At 52.8% G+C, this 19,608-nt stretch overlaps 1 protein-coding gene across 9 annotated transcripts in view; it reads right to left on the bottom strand.

Annotated features, from left to right (window-relative positions):
- EPS15L1 (epidermal growth factor receptor pathway substrate 15 like 1) overlaps nucleotides 1–19,608 on the bottom strand; it is a 94,914-nt gene that overhangs the window by 12,814 nt on the left and 62,492 nt on the right. For 4 of the 9 annotated variants that reach the window (XM_045082240.1, XM_045082260.1, XM_045082253.1 and 1 more), the window contains exons 19-23: nucleotides 19,072–19,208; nucleotides 14,539–14,599; nucleotides 13,566–13,648; nucleotides 7,232–7,364; nucleotides 4,999–5,046 (exon numbers count right to left, since the gene is read on the bottom strand). In XM_045082240.1, coding sequence (XP_044938175.1) covers nucleotides 4,999–5,046; nucleotides 7,232–7,364; nucleotides 13,566–13,648; nucleotides 14,539–14,599; nucleotides 19,072–19,208 — 462 coding nt within the window. The remainder of the gene's footprint in view (nucleotides 1–4,998; nucleotides 5,047–7,231; nucleotides 7,365–13,565; nucleotides 13,649–14,538; nucleotides 14,600–19,071; nucleotides 19,209–19,608) is intronic. The other 5 variants (XM_045082245.1, XM_045082273.1, XM_045082249.1 and 2 more) reach the window with 2 other exon arrangements.

Below are 19,608 nucleotides of genomic sequence, written 5' to 3'. Positions count from 1 at the left end.
TCCCACCCTGCTGCCCCCCTGCCGCTTGGCAGAAAAGTTTAACTGGGGGGAGGGAGGGGGGACACGGGGAGAGAGAGAGAGCAGGCTGTCCAGAGAACAACCTTTCAAAGTTATAATCACTTGGGAATCTTTTACTGAAAGAGACTACTTTTCACCAACACGTTATCGGTGCTTCCCTCCGGCTCTCGCCTACGGTGGGCCACGGAAGACGAGCGAGGGGGGCGAATTTCTCCAAATGCGATGCGCGGGGCCATCTAACGGCTTGCAAGCGAGGAGTCCTGCAGACGCCCGCCCTGCTCGCTCTTGCTGATGCACATGTGAGGGAAGGCAAACCCGGCAGATCAAAGCTGTGCCAAGTAGCACAGCCCTGGCAGATAAAATCTGAGGTCCCCACCATCACAGCATTGAGATTTTCCACTAAAAATATTTACTGAATTTTAAGAAAATCTGCTTAATGCATTAAGGGAACAGGATGAGGTTTGGTACTGAATTGTGGAGAAAAGCTGAACAAATATTTACTATTATCCACCAGGCATCTCCACCACGGATATGTTTTTCAGCCTCTGTGGTGTCGATGGTGGTCAAAGGTCATGGAAATGAGCTGGGTGATGAGCCCCGTGGAGGTGGTGGGCTCATCCCACCCTTACGAGAGAGAGGAGAAAAAGAGGGAGAAAAATAGCCTTGCTTGTAGGTCCTCAAGAGACTTTTGGGATATGAGAAATGAAGCATTTTGAAAGTTTCAACAAAAGGCTCTTTGGGATCTGAGTGAAAACTGGGAGGGGAGTTCGTAACTTACGAATGAATTTACAAATCCCAAATCAGCTGTTACAACAAAAGCAATATGGACTGCAGGTCTCACAGCTGTTTTTTCAAAAATCTCATTTGTTCTTTGATTTTTGCTTTCGACACACTCTGCCAGAGCAGCCCTGTGTGCCGACCTGCCCTGCCCCGATCCTGGGGGCTCAGGGCACCTTGGGGCGACAGGGAGACACATGTAGCTATACGGCAGCCACATGGGGAGAGCCCTGGGTCCGCGCCACAGGACATGGTGGCCCAGCCTTTGTTCCTCCCTACAGAGGAGCTCCAAGGCTGCCAACGCGCCACCTCTGCGCAGGCACAAAGGCGTCGTACCCACATTTGACAAGATCACCAGAGTGTCACGTGGCGGGTCAGAAGGACCGTTAGGAGGCGTGCGTGCAAAGGGGCTGCAGAGCCCACCAGGAGCTCCCTCCTGTTGTGGGGGCAGCTTTGAAGGAGTCAGAAGAGCCTGTCACAGAACGCGGGGCCCCCCCACTCTTGCTCTCTGTGTGGCCAGACTGCGCCCCCACGCCCCACACGTCCGTCCCACGCATATGCCCGTGCTGTTCTTCAGCAGACAACGGCGGAGGGAGGGGGGCTGACAGGGCCTTTAAATCTGAGCAACGAAGGCATGAGGGACCGTGGAAAAGTAGGGGCCATGCTGGGCACTTCTTCCTCGGCTCCCTCACCTTGCTACAGGGGGAACCAAGGGCAAGGGGGAGGTGTGGCAGCAGGTGCAGGAGGCACGGGAGATGGCGAGGGAGGGGACGCAGGCAGGCGCAGGGTGGCAGCTCCTGTGTCTTCACAGCTGTGTGCAGATGCAGGATGCCTGCACCCCACCCTGAGGCCCCACAGCCCCCCAGGAGCCTGGCTGGCCAAGCTCTGATTCTTCTGCTCTAGGACCCTAAGCCACTGAACGCCAGGTAACAATTGTGTCACCAAACTCCCACTCAATCTTTCCTCCTAGGTGCAGGAGGGTGGGCGTGTGCTAAGATAAGCAAATGCTTCTATTTTCAAACTCCACCGACTTTGTGCAGTAGACATGTAGCCCAAAGAACAGTCTGCCTCCAGGCATTTCAAAAGGAAGAAGCCGAGAGGAAAGGGGTGTTTCTCCCTCTGCTGGGAGCAGCTCCGGCAGCGAGCTAGAGCTGTCAGGGCATCACCGCCAGGCCAGACACAGACCCACCTCTCCCCTCCCAGCTGGTGGGGGCGGCGGGCAGGAAAGGCGGCCCCTACCGGGCTGGGCACCAGGGACTCCGCTGGAGCACCCCAACCCTGGCTGGCCAGCAAGTACTGGGATTTTCCAGGCTTCTTGAGATGGCGGTGAACTGCTCTTGTCCCGTTCTAGAGCTTCACATGTACCCACCGAATTATCTCTTTGAAATCATCGTGGGAACGGAATTAAAGTAGTTAAGTTTAAGGCTGAGGTGCTAACCGCACGGCTCAACTGGAGAAGCCATTTTAAAAGTGGATCCTGAGCACAAACAAGAGGTCGGGACCCACACGGGCGAAGGTCCGCCAGCCCCGTCTCGCCTTCAGCCTGGCCCCGCAGCGCTGAGCATGAACATGGGCGGGGGCTGCGGGGGGGCCGCCAGGCTCCCTCCAAGCCCAGGTTCCGCAGGGCAGCTGCCCCACAACGGCCTGCCTGTGGGTGGGCGGCAACCAGAAAAGCACCCGAAGCCAGAAGCCGCGGTCACCCTGTGCGCATCCACACTCAGGTGTGGGAGGGGACTCACGTTCTAGGGGAGACAGAATTTTTTTTTTTTTTTAAATCTTTTGACACAAACAGGACATGGATTAAATGCTATCTCGTTTACCTGTGCTCGTTGGAAGTGCGGAGGGGAGGGAGCAGAGGGGCAAAAAAGACACCCCAGGCCTGTGCATGGCTTTATTCTGGAGGTGAAAAGGTCATTAGCAGTAATAAAAGGGTAATAAATTGCGGAGAGGTTAAAGGTGACTAGCTGGTTAGCGGTGAAGGCCCGCTAGCTGGTGTCACCCGGGCGCTGCAGGGCCCGAACGCAGGGCTGCACTCGCAGGAAGTGGCAAGGGTGGGGCCGGGCGCAGGATCCCGCTATCTGTCGCCAGGGTGCGGACGCCCAATCACTGACACCCACACAGCCATTTCCTGCCCTTAAAAAAAATCTGTTTCTCCCTTTGCAAATCAACAACTTTTACCTAGAAACTCTTCAGCGGTGAGCTCTGACTGATCTCGGTCTCTGTTCCGTTGCAGAAAATACACCATTGTTTACCTGGGGGAGGTGTGCCAGGGCCAGCTTCAACTGACAGGTTTCGGAGGCTGCGAGTGGGGCCTGTTTTGCATCTGCAATTCTCTCAACCCTGAATAGGCACCTGCTGGTGACCAAATACCTTGATAGACCTTTCTAGAAAACAGCTCCAAGCACAGACAATAGTGCAGACATTGGAGCTCCGGGTATGTCCCCAGAGGGTGGTCCCAGATGGTCCCTGAGGGTACACATTCTGGCTCGGAGCAAGAGAAAACCCCATCTTGAGCACTAAAAACAGAGGGCCAGCAGAGGGCTACTCTGGTCCCCCAGGCACGCCACCAGAACTCTTGCAACAGGGACACTTGGTGAGGTTCCCAGGGGAAGGGTTCCCCACCGGGACTGCACGGGCTAACGTTTAACACACGTGAGTTTATCACACATCAAGTAAACCTCAGTCATGTTTTTAAAAACAAACAGAAACAGTGCCTAGAGAATGTGAAAACGGCAGGCCGCAGTGTACGAGAAGTAGGATGGAAGAAACCATGCGGGACTCATCCCAAACGTGCATGTGGTCCCAGACATGCTGAGACAAGCTGAGCTTCCCCAACGAGGACCCTGGAGCCCTCTCTGAGGGCCAACTACCTATGCTCTGACTTTCTCAACTGCAAAGATGTCTGCCAAACTGCCATCTCGTGGGGAAAAGGGCCCCCTGGTAACTCCCTGCATGCACGTGGCTGCCTTGGACCCAGCCTCTGTCTGCCCCTGGGAAAGACACTTGCGGAAGGAGGACCCATGTCTTAGTCCCGGGACCCGAGGGACGGGATGGGGACACAAGTCACACACACCGTATCACGAGTAGCCACCATGCAAGGCGCTCTGCCCACACGCCCAGCTGCTAGGCCAGAGCTGGTCCCATGTTCAGTCCGGGAAACCGAGCTTGGTGAGGTTGAGACGCCTGCCTAGAGCCCCTCAAGGAGAAGGTGGCAGCGCCAGACCAGGAGGCCCTGGCTCCAGCATCCAGAGATGTGGACTGAACCAGATCCAGCAACCTTCCTGGGTTCTAGTGGCCTCACACATCGGAGCCACCTCCAGGCACTGGCTCCTGGCAGCATTCTAGAGACTCCAGGAGAGCCATCCCTCCCTCTTGGTTTCTGTGAGTGCCAGTAGGAGTTGCATGTTTGGTCTAGGAAAAAACCCTTTACCACCAAGCAGTCTGGACCATCCACTTCAGAGCTCCATGGGATCATGGTTCCATCATCGGGGCCACGGGGCCCCTGGCAGCAGGGTACCCACTTTGCCTTCTCCCCACTCAGCCACACGGGGGCCACAGCTCCCTCTGCATGCCAGGAAAACCCGAGTGTGATCAGGTGGCAGTCCCAGGTGGTGACGGCCCCCACGGCATGCTGGCCACGGGGCCTCTCCATGTGGGTAAAGGCCAGGTTAGTGAGAAGAGCAAAGAAGCACAATCCATTCTCTCACTTTCAAACTGTTGGACTTCACTTTCTTAAAAAGCAAAACAACAAAACAACACAACGTGGACATCCATACCTGGTTGTTTCCTATCTTAAGCAGCCCGGAAAATAAGAGTTGTACTCTGAGCAGGACTTCCTCCCGAGCTCACCTGCTGACCCATCCTGCAAACAACCAGCTAACTCCTGGCCGAGTCCGGGGCCTAAGCAGTCTCGCTCTGTGCGGCGTGGACGCAGAGGGGGAGGGCAGCGTGCACAGCTGGGCCTCGATTCCCTCCATCAGAGCAGAGTGTGGGGCAGATACCTTCCTGTGCATCCCCCAGAGAACTGAATGCCTCCCCGCCAGATGCAACTCATTAAAAGGTCAACTGCTGGGTCAGACATCACGCGTGGGGTGCGCGTCTGAATGGCCAGCATTTCCATGTTGTTAGAGGTTAGTATGAAATCACAGCAGAGCCACCACTGGAAGCTGCTCAAACGACAGTCACCACACCATCTGTACCTACCACCCAGCAGTGTGTACAGCGCAGAGTTTTTCTGATCAGCCATTGCTTCTAGGTAAGAGAATCAGACGAGACACATTTAGACCTCAATGCAGGTATGTTGTGGTCACTTACAGATTACACACTGCACATGCACCCACCATTCTTCCAGAACCTGTGAGAACTCTGAACCTCTTGGTTTGATTCTCGTCACAGCTTAGATGGGGGTGGAGAAGTCCAGGGCTGGCCCTGCTGCACTGTGCTGTGTGACAGTGGGTGGCCCACGCGACCTCTCTCACTTCCCTTTCCTCTTCTGAGGAGAGCATCCCAGTGCCTGTCCTACCTTGTGGGTCTTACTAGGTCTGGCTAGGAAACCCTGTAGGTCCGTGGATATGACGAGGAGAGTTGGGGCACCTGGCACCTCAGCAGCCATGGCAGAGCAAGGGTGCAGCGGCCCAAAGCCAAGAGCAAAGCAGCCCAAGACTCCCCAGGGTACAGGCCCAAGACTTCCAAGACTAGGATAGCTTTTCTGCTTTGTAAGTCCATGATACCCTAAAAGCAGCAGCGAAAATGTGGTTGGGAGGCTTGCAGAGGGCAATACAAGGCAGAGGGGATGGTGACAGGCAAGTTCAAAAGCAGACTCAACACTGGTTCAAGGAAGGGGAGGAAGCTCAAGTAAGTTTCCAAGAAACCCTGAGCATGAAGCTCTGCACCTGCTGGCTGGCGTGGGGAGAACTTCCCCGAGGCCTGACAATGACTATGTCGCTCTGTGTGTGCGCATGTGTGTGTGTGTACTTTACACAACAACGTGTGGGCACGTGCAGTGTGCATACAGGTGCGTGTAAGCACTGTGAGAGTGTGTGCATGCGAGGATGCATGGGAACATGTGCACATGTGTGCACATGTCTGCACATGTGAGCACTGCCTGAGCACGTGTGCACACACATCTGCACATAAGCATGAACCCACGCCCCAAGTGTGCGTGGGTATGCAGGCACATGTGCACATGCTTCGGCCCCCATCTTTCAGGCAGAGTGTGGAGGCCTGATGCCCTTCCATTAGGAGACTGTCAGGGGTGTCCCCTTAGAGCTGCCAGAGTGGGCACCGAAGGCAGGGCTCCCATCCTCCTGAAAGAAAGCCCTGGCTGGCCCAGCCAACAGGATAGAGTAGGCAGCCTCTAAAAAATAACTTCCCCTCCATTCATCTCTACTAAGAGGACTTCAACAGGTGGACCTCATGTAGGATGACCGGAGGGCCTAGAACCCATGACACCCTATGACTAGAGAGTTCCATGGGCCACCAAGTGGAGCCCTAGGCCAACTGAAGGGCAGAAGCTAGCTCAGGCGGGACCAAGGTTTCAAGAGAGCATGTGCATCTTCTATGGCCACCCCTAGTCTCAAGACAGCACGGGTCAGACTGCCTGGAGCTGGGGAACCAAGAAAACAGTGAGCAGGAGCGGATCAAGGAGCTGGGAAACTGCGATGAATCCCGGGCCCACTTAAAGCGACAGCTTTCTCCTTTCGAGCCTGGCAGCCCGGCTTGTCAGCTTGTGGCCATCATAGGAGGCCCTGCAAAAGCTTGAAGTCCTCAGCATCCTCAGGGGGACACCTGGGCCCTCTCCTCAGAGCAGGGCCCCAGGGCCAAGATCAAGAGAGATCGGGTGGCACCAGACACAGCCAGGAGAAGTGAGGTCTGCAGTGAGCCCCCTGCTTGGAGCTCTCTGGAGAGACATCCAGTAGGAGCCAAGCAGAAGGTAGCCCAGAGCCATCTGCCTCCTCTTACAGCAAACACAGCCAAAGAAGACCCCACTCCCAAGCCCATTCTGAGTCCTTAACCAGTAGGGAGGCACAGGATTGAGAGGGTAGCCTCAGCCAACTTGGGAAAAAGCTCAGGTTAGGGGAGGCCAGAAGGGTCACAGGGTCCTGACTACACACCCCGCCAGAGGCCATGCAGCAGCTCTCACTGCCACAAGGGCCAAGCCCTGGGCCTTCTGGAGACCACCCTGGAGGCCCTCACTGAGCCAGAAGCCACGGGGCCCCCAGGACTGGGTGAAGGTGGGTGGGATGGGAGGCGTGCCCCAGGCACACACCACATGAGGACCCAGGTCACTATGCAGTAGGGAGATCCTGTGCTCGGAGTGCGGGCCCCCCGGCATCTGCTCCACTCTGGGCTGGTAAACAGAGAAGCCCTGAGTCCCCCTCCCCGCGCCGTCCTTTGGCGGTGGGTGGGCGGCTGCGAGAGAAGAAAGCGTACTGACCACTGGGCGGTTTAGGCCGTGGAGGAGCAGGTTTCTTCGGAGGCAGAGCGGGAGTGTCCTGTTTACTTTTAAAGGGGTCATCTGAGAATCCTGCCCCTCCAAAGGAGGAGGTGAAAGGACCAGAAGTTGGGGGCTGTAAAAGAGGACACGAAAGAGAGGCAAAAATAATCATTAAAATGGAGGCAACGGATGTCCATTCAGCCAACGTTCAAGTACCGAGAGCCTCAGCGAGGCCCCCAACCCTCTGGGCTCCACGGCGGGGCCCCCAGGGAGGCCCAGATCTCTCACAAGACCCTGCTTTCCTCTACCCTCAACACCAGGGTCCTCTGGCCTGGGAGGGACAAGCCAGCAAACACAGAGCAGGCGAGAGCCGCCCTGCACCTCAACAGGCTTCTGTCACGTGAGGGGCGTCCCCTCCCACATGCGCCACTGCCACACAGGGATCGCAAGTCTTTCCTGACCCCAGAATTCCCTGGGCCCCTCAGAGAGGGGCCCCACCCTCACCCTCGCGCTGGTCACAGACCCCTCTCTGTGCCACCTCTGGGCTGAGCACCAGCCCATGTGGCTGCTGCCCCCAGTCAGTGACGGGCGGGTCCGGGCACTGGGTCAGAATGGCAGCAGATCACCTCCGCACCCCCACGTGGTCCACGGGTGCTGCCGCTACACATGACTCCGGCTGGAGCCCACTCCCAGTCCTGTCGGCACACCCTTGGCTGCCTCCATTGGGCTCCTCCAGCCTGGACCTTCCACCCTTGCTCCCACCAAGTGCAAATCAGACCCATGTCACCCCAGCAAGAGACAGATGCAGGGCAGCTGTACGGGCAGAGAGGACAGGCGGGTGCATAGCACTCGAGAGCCCCAGCACCCACAGCTAACCTCTGGAGCACTCTTCAAGGCACACAGGGCCTTCATCAGAGCCCCCACTACCCAATTCTCCCATCTCATCTCTGTAGCTGCCCCATACCCTCAACAATTCCCCAGTCCCTGGAACCCCTTGCACCCTGGTCTCCAGGGCCCCACGGACACAGCATCTCTGGCTGGGGAGCTCAGTCTACCCCATCCTCCCGAAGCCCCCTCTTTTCCTCAGACCAGATCTCACTCCCACCCCCTAGAGCTCTGACACCCCTTCCTGCTAACTGTGCCCACTTGACATCCTGATGAGACTCCATAGGACACAGGTCACCGTGGGCAAGCACGTGCCCCCCCAACCTGGCTGGGTCTGCCGTGAATGGGCCCAGGTGACGGGTCAGCACAGTTGCTGGCTGGGCCTGTGGCGGGCTGTGACTGGTCTCCATGGGCACCCCCCACCCTGAAAGCCAGCACAGCGCTGGGCACAACAAACTCCCACTGGCAGGGAGATAAGCCACAGATATGCCAGCTCAGGCCCCCCTCCACTAGGATCCGGTCACAGGATGCGCCCCCCACCCCCCGGAATCTGGTTACCAGGGCATGCATGTGGCAAACTATGCCTCAGTTACAGCTGTAGATACTAATCTCAGGTGGGGACAAGGGGGCCAGCCCTCAGTGAGAGGGAGGGGGCCTGGAGAGGCAGTTGGGCATCCTACTGGGCACCCTGATTCAACTCTAGCAGCGCCCAGGACCTCTAGGGCAGGAAATGCTGGCTCTGAGCTGATCTCACCTCTGTTCCAACAACACCGCCATTTTACACACAAGGAAACTGAGGCACAGAGATGAGATGCAGCCTGCAGTCATACAGCACCTCAGTGGTAGAGTCAGGGTAGGAACCCACGTTGTCTGCCTCCAGGGTTAAGGCTCCTGGGCCCTGCCCTCTGCTGCTGGCAGCCCACCCCCTGAGGTAGGTCTGGGGCCTTTTCCAGGCAGAGCTGGCCGAGGGCTCAGCGGGCCAGAGAAAGCTGCGAGGAAGATGCAGGACAGATGAGCAAGACTCGTTTCCCTGCCAAGACCATGCTGTCCCCCAGGAAGCTCTGAGGAAGAGAGGCCAATGGGGCTGGCACGACCGTGGTAGGACAAGGAGGCGCCTCCCTCCATGGCTACTGCTTCCCTCCTCTGGGCTCTGTGGACACTTGTCCTTTAAGGTACAAAACTCAGGGAGTCTCTGAAAATCCTGCAGCTCCAGTTTCTGGAACATCTGCCCAGCCAGGCTGCAGAGCACAGTGGTCAGGGTTAGGGTCTGGAGTCCCAGTCCCAGAACTACTAACTGCTCCATACCTCCGTGTCCTCATCTGTGAAATGACCATTAATGACACACCGTAGCCCTTGGGCTGCCGCAAAAATGCAACCAAGTCACGTGTAAACTGCTCCAAAGGGCACCCCGACTGCAGAGCACAAAGATGGCCCGATTATTATCATGCCAAGGATGTGGACATGACCGGAATTCCTTTAGATGCCTGTAAAAATCCGCAGATGCCACCGACAGCTACCGATCTTTTATGCCCCCTGCTTGCTGTTATCCACAGACTTTACCCCAGGGGGAGATGGCGTGGGAGCAGAGACAAAGTTTGGAGTCACAGCTTAGCTTTAGAATGGTGGTTGAGGGTCTGCAGTTTGGGGAAGAATGGGGACGAGGCAGTGCACAAACGAGCTGGGAGGGCATGTGAGCTCTGCTCCTGCCTCTGCCACTCACGGACCAGAAGACGGGCTCACGTATCTCCCGCCGGACCTGAGACAAGCAGGCAGGAATCAAAACCCATTTCTTAGCCAAGACGATGCGCGACCAGCCCGAAGGCCCCCCACGGATGCCAGTCTTTGTCTTAGGGCTCAGGAACACACCAGCTCTGGGGAAGGGGTGCAGAGTGGCGCCCAGAGCCCTCTGGACACACCCCACATAGAGTCCCCATAGCCCACAGGCTGCAGCCTGGACCACATACCGCCAGGCTGACTCTCTGCCCCTCTCTTGTGCTCAAACCCACTGAGCTGGTGGGCTCGCTCCGATGTGACAGGGCTCCAACCATAAAGGCCACTCTCCCTGTGACTGGGAGCTGTAGCCCTTCTGACCGCCAAGCCCACGTCATTTCCGAATCCCACTTTTCATGACTCCAGGTTTCCCAAGAGGCCTCCTCTGGGACCTGACTCGTTCCTCCTCAGGCTACAGCTTCAGGGAAAGTGGCTATTTTTAGAAGGGTTTCAGTAAAGCCGGCAGGGGCTCTCTGGGCTGGCACAGCGTCAAGTGTGCTCAAAAAAAAAAAAAAAAAGAAAGAAAGAAGAAGAAAAAGAAAAAATATGAGAAAAGCCACTATAAGAAGCAGCTCTAAGAGGAACATGTTTGGGGTTCACAGTTTGAAGAGCTGGTTTAAAGCAAGCAACTCTCCACTTTTAAGAAACAGCCCTCAATGGGAATGCATAGCTTTAAACACCATTGGAGAAACAACTGGAAAGGCCCTGCCAACCGGCCAAGGAGATAGAGCGGAGATAGCTTTTTTTCATGGGATAGGGGTGGAATCCTTATGTTTGAGTCTTGTTTTTATTCTCAGATGTTCAGAATTTGTTCCTAAAGCAAGGTGACAGATTAATAGGGTCTTTAAAAACAAAAAACAAACAAACAAAACCTCTCTTGCAGGTATGGGGGGACCTCCACTTCGAGCACAAGCCCAAAGAAGCTCCCGAACCAGCTCACTGGCTGTCAGAAACAAGCAGCACCGCCAGGCAGAGGAGGACCCCGGTTTAGGCTGGAGTTAAGAAAGGGCGCAGTGTGCATCACCTTGCTACCCCACTCTGATGGGGAAAAGCTGGTGATGTAAAAAACATTAGCAAAAGAAAACATAGAACCAAGAAGCCCCCCCCCCCCAAAAAAAAAGAAAAGAAAAAAGAAAGAAAGAAAGCCTTCTTGCCTCTTTACTTTCATTTCCTTCAGCATTTTATTTATACACATGGTGTTTTTCTTGAAAAACAGAAAGGGAACCAAAGGGAAAAACAGACCGACAAGGTTAGGGCTCGGTGTTCCACCGGACAAGTGGCACATCAGGCGCTGACAGGAGCGTGGAAACCAAACAAAGGAGCGCCCGAGACAAATTTTCCACGGCCCCGTCCAGCTCTGTCCCGCCCGGCGCCACGAACAGGAAGGGGCCACCAGCTCTTAAGTCATAAGTGCACATGTGTGTGCAGCCTGATCGAGGGACACGCGGACAAGGAGAGGGAAGCCGAGTCAGAGGAAAAGCACAATGTTAGCTTAGAACAGGCAGAAAGACGGCAGGGCTGGGCTCTGAACCACCTAGTTCCGGGGGTCGCAGCAGCCCCAGGACACTCAGAGACTGCCTGGAAGAGAGAGGCCTGGCCATTCTGCTGTGCGGAGCCCCCCAAGACTGGCTGCCCCGCGCAGGCCTCCACCAGCCCAGGCAGCCTGTACCAGCGCACCTCTCAAAACCAGGGCTGCGCCCATACCATTGTCCTGGGCTCAGCCCTGGCCCCTGGCAACTCTCCCAGGCTCTGCCGCTGGAGCCAGCCTCCTGAAAGGAGAGGGCAGAGGGAAGAGGGCCCACTCGTGGCTGGGGCAGCCCATGCAGACCCCTTCATTTGGGGACTGCTGCCACCATGTGGCACAAGTTCTCTGATTTCAGGAGTTGATTTCCTGCCTGCTAAGCAGGGACGGAAGCAGAGGACACACAGCTCCACTCGAGGAGCAACAGCACGTGTAACAGCCACCAAGCAATAGGCAAACGTGTGAGCAGACCTCCCGCCCTGGTGCCTTCGGGCCAATCCCAGACCGCGACCCGACCATCTGAGTCACAGTGTGCCCGCACCGAGGAGGCAGGCTCGTTCCCTCCAGGCACTGGAATCAGAGAGGTGGCTATACCAGCCCCTCTGGACTCCCTCCTACCACAGCTGAAAGGCAAACATTCTCTGGCCAGAAGCTGGATTTGCTACCTTGACAATGTACGCTCACGTGCTTCTTTGAAAACCTAAACAGAATCTCACATGTTGCTCAAAGCCGTGCGCCACAATCACCCCGGTTCACCACAAGTGCCGAGGGCCCAGACAAGTGTGTGCCCGTCAGGCTGAGTGAATACAGAGCCAGCAGGCAGGATGCATCAAGGAGATGGCAGGGTGGGGACGTCCAGCAGGGGCTGGCAGGGGGCCAGAAGCAAGTGACTCCTTGTCGCGGACGCTCAGTTCCCATATGCTTAGGAGAGTCCCTCCCCAGCTCCCTCTCCAACATCTGGCTTCTGAGCCTCCCTGAGAGGTGAGATGAGGGATGGGGACTGTTTCCTGCCTGTGGCCACGCCCACCATGCTGATGGTACCCAGGCCAGCGCAGTGGATACTGAATCCTGGTGGGGTGAGTAAAGAAAGCAGGACACTGGCCACAGGCTGTGCTCCATGAGGCTCTCACCTGCCTCAGGGGTAGCCAAGAAGCCGGAGAGCACGAATAGGTCCTGGGGACGGGCCGGAGGCCAACATGGGGCACACCTAAGGTTGCATTCCTTTAAAGCAAAGGAATACGTACTTATCAAAAAATACTTATCAAAGAAATACGTACTCATGCTCAAAAGCAGAGGACACTAAAGATTGTAACAAAGAGCAGCAGACTCTTAGACCACTGCCTTTCCCACTCACCACGGCCGACGCCTTAGACTTCTCAGCAGTTTCTTCTGGGATTTACCTCTGCAATCTTGGGCTTCTACTGTTATTTCCTGACCTGTCCATTTTGGACAAGATCTACTGACTGACCTCTTGCTACGTTGAAGATTTAGCTTTCTAGCCATACTTCCCCCAGCCCCTCCACCCAAAAGGACCTCAACTCCATCTGAGGCTGTATTTACAACAGTGGCCACACCGATACTGCCCAGCCCAACAACTGCGGGAACACCATCTGTCTTGGACAGCTCCCTTTACACTCGTATATCTTTTCACAGAACCTAGCCCTTGCTTTCCAAACCCTTCTCCGGTTGTCTTGGGCAGCTCCCACTTACATTACCGGCCCACTTTCTATGGACGCCTCCCGCCTCCAACCTGGGGAAGACAGTTCCAGCCTCAGCTGCCGGCACACCGGGCCTGCCCCCCAGTCCCCCTCCTGAGACCCCTGTGCCTGCCACCTCCTCTGAGACCGCGCAGCCACAGCTCTACTGCCTGAGATCTGGCAACACCAGGAGGGCTGGGGGAGCGACATGTGGGCCTCGTGAAGGGATGCAGAGCCCTGGTAGTTTCACTCAGAGGAAGGGAAATGGAACTGATCACAACCACACACATTTTCTAGACTCCGCCTGCCGGCTCATGACCGCACATGAGGATGCATCTGACAGGTGCCAGGAGATACACACGTGGTGCTAACAATCACACCTGGCCACTCACGACACGACCACGACAAGAGGCACAAAGACACTGGCAGAGACGCACGTGCTCTGTAGGAGGGGCTTTACCTTGGACATCTGGCTGAAGTCGGCAAAGCCCTCAGCATTATTGAAGGACCCACTTCCGAAGGGATCTAAGGTTCCAAAGGGACCTGCAAGTAGCACCAACAGAGGCAGAGTTACGGGGCATCCACGGAACACACCCAGGGGCAGGGGAGTGCAGCCTCTCAGTAGTGCACGGCCGCCAGCACGGGACATCCCAGGAGGTAGGATTTGCTGGCCAGGGTTGTACACCTGGATGCGATTCCTCAACATGGCCTCCCTGCCCCCAACCCACTTTGGCTCGTGGCTGGTGCGGCCCGGCTAGAAGCCTCTCACCACGATGGCCACCTCAGGCTGAGCCACAGCGACTGTGCCCCCTATCTGTATTTTTAGCCAGCACTGCTCACGGGCAGTGGGCTGCTGTCCTAGGTCGGGGAGAGAGGTGCAGGTCCGCAGCGACCCACCACCCATGCCATGCATGCAGGGAGGTTGTCTGCAGGCGCGTTTTGTGAAGATTTCTCCTTCAGTGGGACGGCTTGCCTGCATAACCCCCGCGCCCACCTATGAACCCAAACTCTATCACCAACGAGCACGAGCTGCTAGTCAAGGCAGCAGGTCCAAGTGGGGCCTGTTCCCCCAAAGCAAGGGGGGGGACCCAAATGCTCCCCCTTCATTTAATGCACAAGCCAGGACCCTCAGTCAAACTTGGATTCTTTTAGGAAAAAAGATCTGAAGGTACAAATCAAAGATCTGTACAAAGAAATGAGTAAAGAGTAACCAGGAACACTGGTGTTATCATTGACTGAATTCCTGCCCCCAACCTTCATTTTTGGAAAGATGAGCAGCTGGGGGAGCTGGCTTTGGTCACAGTGCCTCAGGCGAGGGTATGGGTGCCACTGACTAATGACATGAACTCTGAGGACACACAGCGTTGGAAACAAAAGCAGGAACTGGGTCTGGCTGGGGGAGAGGCAGAAGGAAAATAAGTCATCAGTCTCACCTGATCCTTTTGAGGAGACACTGGAGGACGAAAAAGGATCACTGGATTCAAAGGGGTCGAGCTGAGTGAAAGGAGAGAGGGAAGAGTAAGAAGCAGTTCCTGTGTTCACCCAGCCGTCGTCCAACCACGGACTTTCCCGCCATCTGTGTACACGGAATCTGGTGCTGGCCGTGAGGACGAGAAGATGACTCTGGCTAAATGCTGGTGGAGTAAAATCCCAACAGACCAACCCCCTCTGCTGAGCAGACCTATAAACTCTGGACAAATGCAAAAAAAAAAAAAAAAAAGTAAACTTAAGCAACCACCTGAAGGTTCAGAAGTGAGCCAGAAGTCCAGAAGTCCAAGTTGGCAGGGGCCAACAGCACAGGTTGAGCCTTCTGTCTCAACAGCTATAATCTGAGGGTTTCGGAAGGCTAGACCCCAACAAAAGACTCCCTGTCTTTCTGGCTAAAGACCAGAGGATGGTGGTCTGGGACAACCACAGTCATGGGAAAGGGAGAGGCAGAGACTAGGAGTCCAAAATTTCATGATAAGCTCTGCTCAAGGGAAGGGCTGACCCCAGTACCATGTGAGGGAGGGGAGACTGAACGCAGCTATAGCTAAGGTCACAGGCATGCCACTACAGGTGAGAGAAAGTGAGTGTGCAGTGGAGCCTCACAGAGTCAACTGCCTGCTGAAACTGAACCACCTGGGCTCTAGGCACACAGCAGCAGCCCGTCACCATTAGGGAGCACTCACGGTTCACAGGATATGTCTTCAAATCATGCAACATAACAAAAACCAGAAAAACCTGCAGCCAGTTCTCAAGGGAAAAGACAATCAATAGAACCAATCGCAAGAGGACCCAGATGTTTTAGAATTCTTTGATGAGGATGACTTTGAAGCAGGAATGACTGTGTTTAATGAAGTAAAGGGAAGTACACTCGAGAGGAATGGATAGGTGGGGCGCCTGGTGGCTCAGGCTTCAGGGGTCTGCCTTCAGCTCAGGTTATGAGCCCAGCCCCATGTCGGGCTCTCTGCTCAGTGGGGAGCCTGCTTCTCCCTCTCCAGCTCCCCCGTGCTTGTCTTCCCTCTCTTGCTATCTCTGTCATAAATAAATTAAAAAATCTTTAAAAAAAAAAAAAGAAGAAGAGGAGGAACAGATAGAAGATCTTAGAAAAAAATAGAAACTATACAAAGAAACAAATGGAAATTCAAAAACTGAAAAAAGTATAGTATCTAGAATAAAAAATGTCACTAGGTCAGCTAAATGACAGATGATCAAGAAAAAAGTAAGCGAGGTTGAAGACAGATCAGTAGAAAGTACCCAATCTACAGAAAAAGAAGAAAAAAGAATGAAGAGAAAACAGAGTCTCAGGGATTTGTGGAGCCAGTAGTAAAACCTCCAAATAAAAGTAACTTTAATCCGGGGTGCCTGGGTGGCTCAGTGGGTTAAGCCGCTGCCTTCAGCTCGGGTCATGACCTCAGGGTCCTGGGATCAAGTCCCCACATCGGGCTCTCTGCTCAGTGGGGAGCCTGCTTCCCCCCCCCCTCCTCTGCCTGCCTCTCTGCCTATTTGTGATCTCTCTCTGTCAAATAAATAGATAAAATCTTAAAAAAAAAACAAAACCTCATCTGCTTAAAGGGTACAATTCATAGAGTGTTTATTTAAAAAAAAAAAAAAGAAAGAAAAGTAACTGTAATCCCACCAAGAAAGGAGAGAACAGGGCAGAGAGAGAAAATGTCTAAGAAGTAATGGCCAAAAACTTATCAAGTAAAAGACCTGATTTACAAATTTAAGGACCTCGGCAAACCCCAAACAGCTTAAATACGAAGAAAACCACATACACATGCTTCACAGTCAAACTATCGAAAAGCAGTGATAAAGAGCTAAAGCAGCCAGAGGAAAACAGCATGATACCTATGCAGGAACAACTGCCTGAGAGACTCACGACTTCTCAAGGACAGGGAGGCCAGAAGGCAGTGGAGTAACATTCTAAAAGTGCTGGATGGAAAAAAAAATAATACTAGATCGGGCACAGATACCCTTCTAGAATGACAACAAAGGGACACCTGGAAGGCTCAGTCATTAAGCGGCTGCCTTCAGCTCAGGTCATCATCCCAGGGTCTGGGGATCAAGCCCCTCATCAGGCTCCCTGTTCAATGGGGAGCTTGCTTCTCCCTCTGCCTGCAACTCCCACTGCTTGTGTGCACTCTCTCTCTCTCTCTCTCTCTCTCTCACTCTCAGACAAATAAATAAATAAAATCTTAACAAAAAAAAAAAAAAAAAGAATGACAACAAAGTAGACCTATATTATAAGAAATGCCAAAGAAAGTTCTTTAGGCTTAAGGAAAAGGATGAAGAACAACAGATGTGGCAAATACCTGGGTAAAAATAAGTCTTTAAAAAACAATCTCTTTTAACAATGGATTAAAGCAAGATGGTGTTAGGGAGTTTATGACATATTTAGATATATTCCTATGACAACTAGAACATGAGAGAAGACACTGCTGGCTGGGGGGGAGGTGAACAAATGGACCTACAGGGTTGCACATTCTCTACATTGGAAATGAACTGATGTAATATTAACTCCAGGTCGCCTACGAAAATTTAAGAGTGTATATGGTAATCCTTAAAGGAACCTTCAAAAAATAACAGGAATAGGTATAGTTAAAAGAAGCCAGAAGATACTAGAAAATGGAATTTTAGAAAACATTTAAATAATCTAAAAGAAGGCAGAGAGGGAACAGAGGAATAAACACAGGGGATAAAAAGCAAGGAAATAATAAAAGAGCAGCCTTAAATCTAACCATATCAATAACTACATTAAATGTTAATGGACTAGACACTCTATTTTGAAGGCAGAAATTTCCAGGCTGGAAAGAAAAGCAGTCCCAACTATATGCTCGCTATAGAAAACCCTCTGTGTAGAAAGACCCAGGGAGACTGAAAGTAAATGGATAAAAAAAGATATAGGAAGCAAAGAGTAAGCATAAGAAGGATGAAGGAAGGCTATTTCAACAGGTGATAAAACAGATCTCAAGACGGAGGTATTGCCAGAGGAAAAAAGGAAGCTTTTATAATGATAAAAAGGTTACTGCATCAGGGTGATACAAGAAGCATAAATGTGTAGGCACCTGACAAGAGCTTCAAAACACATGAAGCAAAACTTGACACAGTGAGCAGGGACATTGACAATTCCACAAACACAAACTTTAACATTTCCCTCTCAGCAACGGGTACAGTGGTAGAGCTACAAAACAAGCAAACAAAACCCGTAAGGACACAAACAATCCAAAAAGTACTACCAACCACATTGACGTAAGTGGCATTTACAGAATGCTGACACCCAACAACAACGAGCAACATTCTTCTCAATTGTACATGGTATGGACACCAACACAAACCATAAAATGGATATCAATAAATTCAAAAGGACTGCAGACATACAAAATGTGTTCTCTAATGACCAATTTAATTAATAAAAATCAGTATTATAAGATATGTAAAGGAAGGAAAGAACAAACACCTGGAAACAAAACAATACTTTCAACGATTCATGCTTCAACAGAGAAATCACAAGGGAAACTAGAAAATATCTCAAACTAAAGGGCAATGAAGATACAACATAGGAAAATGTGTGGAATGCAGCTAGGTAGTGCTTAGAGTGAAATGTGTAGTTTTAAAATATTTATATTAGAAATGATGGTCTAAAGTCAGTGGCTTAAGGTTGAATCTTAAGATGTTAGAAATGGAAGAGCAAGTACTAACCCAAAATAAATAGAAGGAAGGAAATAATAAAAAAGCAGAAATCAGTGAAATAGAAGCAAACAAGAGAGGAAATTAACACAGCCAAAAGCTGGTTCATGGACAAGCTCAACAAAATTGATCAACAGAAAGTAAGAGCACAGATCACACACATAGATCAGTAGCAGAAATGAAAGGGGGATCCCACGACGGGACTATCAACAGAAACGTTACAAATTAATCCTTGCCTTCAAGGAGCTCTGGGTCTAGTGCAAAAGACCAGTTGGTCTGTGGAGAAGAGGAAAACCAGGGAATGTGCGGGCAGGAGGGAGAGATGCAGCCTGGAACATGAAGGGAGGCTATACCCTGCCCTCACTAGACATGAGAATTCTCTGCTCAATCACAGAGTCGCTTTTTTGTGCAGTGCACTGGGCCTAACACCGTGCAAGACACACGGTTTGCTGGATGCTAGGGGTAGAGGGGGCACGCGAAGGCCTCACACACTTTCAGTGCTGCCAGGAAGATGGCAGGGCGGCTGTGGGGAGCACATGGGGAGCCCATGATGCTTTGTCTTGTTTCAGTTTTGTTGGGAGACAGGGCAGCAATGGGGTTAGGTGATAGAAGAGAGAAGCCATCCAGTGGGCCTGAGCTGAATTGACAGGGGCACAGAAAAGAGAGCTCTTTGGGACCCAAGTATTCCTGACATGGGCTCACCGGCCCACTGCATGTGACAGCCTGAGCCATGGGACAAGCCTCACAGGGACAAGCACACACAATTAGCTCTATACCTCCCCAGCGTCACTCACCTTTGAGGGTAAGGAAGGGTTTTTCGTGAATGGGTCTGAGGTAAATGGGTCATTCTTTGTCTGTTTCTTAAAGAAGTCGTCAGGTGCAGAGCCACGGAATGGGTCGCTTTCTTTGAAAGGATCCCCTCCGAATGGATCTAGAGGGTGTTTTGGAAAGTGAAGGAAAATACGCCCCATGAATAAACAGTATTATGCTTTGTGAAAGAGCCCAAATACAAAAGAACACATGGCTGATGCCTTTTATATGAAAATCTACAAAAGGAAAAAACCATAATGCAAAAAGGTCAGTGACTGCCCGGGGCCTGGGGGTGGGGGTAGGAGGCCCAAGGGAACCTTCTGGGATGATGGAGATGTTCTCTTACACAAGTGCACACATTTACCAAAACTTATCTAATTATATACTTAAAATTGGTGAATTTTGTTGTGTGTAAATTACACCTGCCAACCAAGCTGATTTTAATAATAAAAACATGGCTAAATCCAGAGACAAAAAGCAGGTTGGTGGTTGCCAGGGACTGGGGGAGGGGGAAAAAGGCG

Source organism: Mustela putorius, unplaced genomic scaffold, assembly GCF_011764305.1.
Source record: "Mustela putorius furo isolate JIRA1106 unplaced genomic scaffold, ASM1176430v1.1 tig00000095_pilon_pilon_pilon, whole genome shotgun sequence".
NCBI classification, from domain to species: Eukaryota; Metazoa; Chordata; class Mammalia; order Carnivora; family Mustelidae; genus Mustela; species Mustela putorius.
This window is presented reverse-complemented; position numbering and strand designations above follow the sequence as displayed.